This window comes from Phyllobates terribilis, unplaced genomic scaffold (genome assembly GCF_046119375.1).
Source record: "Phyllobates terribilis strain yellow unplaced genomic scaffold, ASM4611937v1 Scaffold_1__5_contigs__length_1240528914, whole genome shotgun sequence".
NCBI classification, from domain to species: Eukaryota; Metazoa; Chordata; class Amphibia; order Anura; family Dendrobatidae; genus Phyllobates; species Phyllobates terribilis.
In genome coordinates, this window is record NW_027362761.1 from 585,450,307 (window position 1) to 585,456,388 (window position 6,082).

The following is a 6,082-nucleotide window of genomic DNA, read 5'->3' on the forward strand; positions in this document are numbered from 1 at the left end:
TATATCTTGCCTCTACAGTTAGTAGCGGCGGTATGTCTTGCCTGTATAGTAGGTAGCGGTGGTTTGCTTGTCTGTATAGTAGGTAGCGATGGTTTGCTTGCCTGTACAGTAGGTAGCAGTGGTATATCTTGCTTGTATAGTAGGTAGCGGTGGTATATCTTGCCTGTATAGTAGGTAGCGGTGGTATATCTTGCCTGTATAGTAGGTAGCGGTGGGATATCTTGCCTGTACAGTAGGTAGCAGTGGTATATCTTGCCTGTACAGTAGGTAGCGGTGGTATACCTTGCCTGTATATTAGGTAGCGGTGGTATATCTTGCCTTTATAGTAGGTAGCGGTGGTATACCTTGCCTGTATAGTAGGTAGCGGTGGTATATCTTGCCTTTATAGTAGGTAGCGGTGGTATATCTTGCCTGTACAGTAGGTAGCGGTGGTATATCTTGCCTGTATAGTAGGTAGCGGTGGTTTGCTTGTCTGTACAGTAGGTAGCGGTGGTTTGCTTGTCTGTACAGTAGGTAGCGGTGGTATATCTTGCTTGTACAGTAGGTAGTGGTGATATATCTTGCCTGTACAGTCGGTAGCGGTGGTATACCTTGCCTGTATAGTAGGTAGCGGTGGTATATCTTGCCTTTATAGTAGGTAGCGGTGGTATATCTTGCCTGTACAGTAGGTAGCGGTGGTATATCTTGCCTGTATAGTAGGTAGCGGTGGTTTGCTTGTCTGTACAGTAGGTAGCGGTGGTTTGCTTGTCTGTACAGTAGGTAGCGGTGGTATATTTTGCTTGTACAGTAGGTAGCGGTGGTATATCTTGCCTGTACAGTAGGTAGCGGTGGTATATCTTGCCTGTATAGTAGGTAGCGGTGGTTTGCTTGTCTGTACAGTAGGTAGCGGTGGTTTGCTTGTCTGTACAGTAGGTAGCGGTGGTATATTTTGCTTGTACAGTAGGTAGCGGTGATATATCTTGCCTGTACAGTCGGTAGCGGTGGTATATCTTGCCTGTATAGTAGGTAGCGATGGTTTGCTTTTCTGTACAGTAGGTAGCGGTGGTATATCTTGCCTGTACAGTAGGTAGCGGCGGTATATCTTGCCTGTATAGTAGGTAGCGGTGGTTTGCTTGTCTGTACAGTAGGTAGCGGTGGTATATCTTGCTTGTACAGTAGGTAGCGGTGGTATATCTTGCCTGTATATTAGGTAGCGGTGGTATATCTTGCCTGTACAGTAGGTAGCGGTGGTATATCTTGCCTGTACAGTAGGTAGCGGTGGTATATCTTGCCTGTATAGTAGGTAGCGGTGGTTTGCTTGTCTGTACAGTAGGTAGCGGTGGTATATCTTGCCTGTACAGTAGGTAGCGGTGGTATATCTTGCCTGTATAGTAGGTAGCGGTGGTATATCTTGCTTGTATAGTAGGTAGCGGTGGTATATTTTGCCTGTACAGTAGGTAGCGGTGGTATACCTTGCCTGTACAGTAGGTAGCGGTGATTATATGCCTGTATAGGGGTCTATTGTTGCTGATGGTTTAATGCTCCTCATTGACCCCTATGTGTCAGTGATGACTTCTTGTGTTGTCGCATTGATCCTGGGTCATACACAGACATCTTCTATGAGACTGTCACCCATCCGCGGAGCATGAAATTCCTCATTTACCCACAGAGGACGGAGGCTTCTAATGAGTCACAGTCCAGATCTGTCGTGTCCCGGGCTCAGTCGGTTCACACAGCGGAGGCTCAGATGTCACCGCTGTGACCGATTCTCTGCTTTCTCCATGTTAAATTGTTGGCTCTGTGACACAGGAACCGCAGTTTATCCTCCGGTAATTGACTCGTGACTTTATGTGATTTCTTATTCACAGCAGGATCTGCTCTGATTCACCAGCGATGCACAAAGCCCAAGGAGTCGGTGAATATTGGAAAAGTGACTTAAAGGGGTTGTCCACTTGTTAGAAAAAAAAAAAAAAGTTTAAAAAGAATGTATATTCTCCTTACTGATCCCCAGCAGCTCCTTTTCCAGCGCTGCCCGGATCCTCTGCAAGACTCTTTACATCCTACAGGTGTACACACTGCAGGCCGTGACAGGTCGCAGTGGTCACACTCACCCCGAGGAAGAGAAAGTAAGTCAACTGGGTAGCACTAGAAGAGGAGCGAAGGGAGATCGATAAGGAAAGTATACATTGTTTTGTTTTTTTAAATAAGGGTAGACAACCCCTTTAAGGTGCCCATATACATTGTTCATTAGATGAATGTCAGCAGCCCCGGCAGACTGTCTAAGGCTGCGTTGACATCTGCGTTATCATTACCTTTTCTCTGCTTCATCATAGGAGAAAGACATTGGAAAAAACAGTAGCGCTGGATCTGTGAATTGATAGACCCCAGTGGTGCCACATGGAACCATTGACTATAATAGATTCTGGATTTCTATCACGGTGTCCGTCATATTACCATATAAAGTAACAGCATGTTGTGCTATTTTCACCAAAATTATTGGTGGAATTTGCAGTGGAGGCTCATAACAGAGATGTAAACTGCCTAATGTGTATGGTGACGATGACAACCCGGCCGAGGGTGTATAACGGCGATGAGAACACAGCCAAATGTGTATGGTAGTGATGAGAACACAGCCTAATGTGTATGGTAGTGATGTGAACACACAGCCTAATGTGTATGGTGGCGATGAGAACATAGGCTTATGTGTATGGTGGTTATGTGAACACAGCCTAATGTGTATGGTGGTTATGTGAACACAGCCTAATGTGTATGGTGGTGATGAGAGCACAGCCTAATGTGTATTGTGGCAATGAGAACATAGGCTTATGTGTATGATGGTTATGTGAACACAGCCTAATGTGTATGACGTTGGTGATAGCACAGCCTAATGTGTATGGTAGTGGTGAGAACAAAGCCTAATGTGTATGTTGGTGATGATAACACATCCTAATGTGTATGGTAGTGATGAGAACACAGCCTAAGATGTATGACAGTGATGTGAACACAGCCTAATGTGCATGGTAGTGATGAGAACACAGCTTAATGTGTATGACGGTGATGTGAACACAGCCTAATGTGTATGGTGGTGATGAGAACACAGCCTAATGTGTATGGTGGTGGTGATTGCTCAACCAAGCCTAGCATGTACGGTACAGACCAAAAGTTTGGACACACCTTCTCATTTAAAGATTTTTCTGTATTTTCATGACTTTGAAAATTGTATATTCACACTGAAGGCATCAAAACTATGAATTAACACATGTGGAATTATATACTTAACAAAAAAGTGTGAAACAACTGAAAATATGTCTTATATTCTAGGTTCTTCAAAGTAGCCACCTTTTGCTTTGATGACTGCTTTGCACACTCTTGGCATTCTCTTGATGAGCTTCAAGAGGTAGTCACTGGAAATGGTTTTCACTTCACAGGTGTGCCCTGTCAGGTTTAATAAGTGGGATTTCTTGCCTTATAAATGGGGTTGGGACCATCAGTTGTGTTGTGCAGAAGTCTGGTGGATACACAGCTGATAGTCCTACTGAATAGACTATTAGAATTTGTATTATGGCAAGAAAAAAGCAGCTAAGTAAAGAAAAACGAGTGGCCATCATTACTTTAAGAAATGAAGGTCAATCAGTCTGAAAAATTGGGCAAACTTTGAAAGTGTCCCCAAGTGCATTTGCAAAAACCATCAAGCGCTACAAAGAAACTGGCTCACATGAGGACCGCCCCAGGAAAGGAAGACCAAGAGTCACCTCTGCTTCTGAGGATAAGTTTATCCGAGTCACCAGCCTCAGAAATCGCAGGTTAACAGCAGCTCAGATTAGAGACCAGGTCAATGCCACACAGAGTTCTAGCAGAAGACACATCTCTACAACAACTGTTAAGAGGAGACTTTGTGCAGCAGGCCTTCATGGTAAAATAGCTGCTAGGAAACCACTGCTAAGGACAGGCAACAAGCAGAAGAGACTTGTTTGGGCTAAAGAACACAAGGAATGGACATTAGACCAGTGGAAATCTGTGCTTTGGTCTGATGAGTCCAAATTTGAGATCTTTGGTTCCAACCACCGTGTCTTTGTGCGAAGCAGAAAAGGTGAACGGATGGACTCTACATGCCTGGTTCCCACAGTGAAGCATGGAGGAGGAGGTGTGATGGTGTGGGGGTGCTTTGCTGGTGACACTGTTGGGGATTTATTCAAAATTGAAGGCATACTGAACCAGCATGGCTACCACAGCATCTTGCAGCGGCATGCTATTCCATCCGGTTTGTGTTTAGTTGGACCATCATTTATTTTTCAACAGGACAATGACCCCAAACACACCTCCAGGCTGTGTAAGGGCTATTTGACCAAGAAGGAGAGTGATGGGGTGCTACGCTAGATGACCTGGCCTCCACAGTCACCAGACCTGAACCCAATCGAGATGGTTTGGGGTGAGCTGGACCGCAGAGTGAAGGCAAAAGGGCCAACAAGTGCTAAGCATCTCTGGGAACTCCTTCAAGATTGTTGGAAGACCATTTCCGGTGACTACCTCTTGAAGCTCATCAAGAGAATGCCAAGAGTGTGCAAAGCAGTCATCAAAGCAAAAGGTGGCTACTTTGAAGAACCTAGAATATAAGACATATTTTCAGTTGTTTCACACTTTTTTGTTAAGTATATAATTCCACATGTGTTAATTCATAGTTTTGATGCCTTCAGTGTGAATGTACAATTTTCATAGTCATGAAAATACAAAAAAAATCTTTAAATGAGAAGGTGTGTCCAAACTTTTGGTCTGTACTGTATGTGTATGGAGGACTCGAGAAGAACTGCTGCTCGGGACTGAGATAAAAAGTTACTGGAAAGCAGCAGCATTATCTGTATTTGTCTCTCCTTTTCTCGCTCTGCTCCTCCTTTCTCCCCTCTCTATAGACTTTATTAGGCAGCTGTAATCTGATCCCTTGTCTTGAGCAGGATGGATTTTAGCAGTTTTCAGAGTGATGACTTGAAGAGGTACCATAGGGGGTGGGGACCAGAAATGGCTCAAAAGTGGAGAAAGAAGCAGATTTTCCTGATACTATTTATTACAAAGTTTCTTATATTCGCCAGTACTATTGATTTATGCAGTTTATTGAAAAGCACCATTGTGCTTGCGCTTATGGTTTCAGATGTGGTGGAGATTTTAGTGCAAGTAGATTTTGTTGCAGATTTGCAGGGGATTTCACCCTTTGTATTGGGAAGGTTAATATGCACAAAGAAAATCAGCAAAATGGGAGGCTTGCTGCTGGCTTGGGAATCCGCTACATGCCCTAGATTTCTTTTTTTGCTGCATGTGAAGGGGTTTTTGAAACACTTTTGCGGTGCAAAATTCACATTGAAAGTTTGCAAATAGTGTGTGGTGTCCAATGTCTCCATACAAGCCTGTTCACACACAGCCTCCAGAAACATGGATATAAGGGGATGTAACAGTAAAGCAGTGCAATAGGTCCAGCGCCTTCGAAAGTTTTCCAATTCATTGTTTTGCGAATGTGATCTGTTATGTGCTCACTTCGCTTTCCCCAATGATTTCCATTTGTTGCAGGACGCAGCCCACGGCCGTTTTCGCCGAGGTGGATTCTGAAGAAGACGAACCCGACAATGAGCCAGAGTGGAAAAAGCGTAAAATCTGAGAAGACTGAGTTATGTAACAGGAAACTGAAGAGTGAATTGTCGTGCGGTGTCTATATTTTATTACCCAGGTTCTTTTTTATATAAATAAAGTATGCAGCACCTGCTGAGTGAGAATGGGGTGTGTGAATCACTGGTCTGTGCACGGGCTGCTCTATTAAAGGGAGACCAAACCTAGCAAGAAACATGGTGGAGACTTACCTTGTCATTTCAACATGGAGGACACTTCTGCTGATACAAGCTGCTTCCCAGAGATGAAATAGCGTCGTTCACCAGCAGGAATCTCTTCCATTCCCTGATGTAGGAGATTTCTGCTGTAGCAAACTGCTTCCCAGCCAGTGATGAAAGCCTAAGCTCCGCCCCTTGTTGTTTTATGCAAATTAAACTTAAAGGGGTTGTACAAGCCTATGAGATTTTTTTCAAAAACTGCTTACAATGGTTTAAAATAATGAGAGGATCAT

General features: G+C 44.0%; 1 protein-coding gene across 3 annotated transcripts in view; it reads left to right on the forward strand.

Annotated features, from left to right (window-relative positions):
* WDR70 (WD repeat domain 70) overlaps window positions 1–5,738 on the forward strand; it is a 372,583-nt gene extending 366,845 nt beyond the window's left edge. For all 3 annotated transcript variants that reach the window (XM_073681819.1, XM_073681803.1, XM_073681812.1), the window contains exon 18: window positions 5,536–5,738. In XM_073681819.1, the coding sequence (XP_073537920.1) occupies window positions 5,536–5,623 (88 nt within the window). In that variant the 3' untranslated portion in view covers window positions 5,624–5,738. The remainder of the gene's footprint in view (window positions 1–5,535) is intronic.
* The last annotated feature ends 344 nt before the right edge of the window (window positions 5,739–6,082 follow it).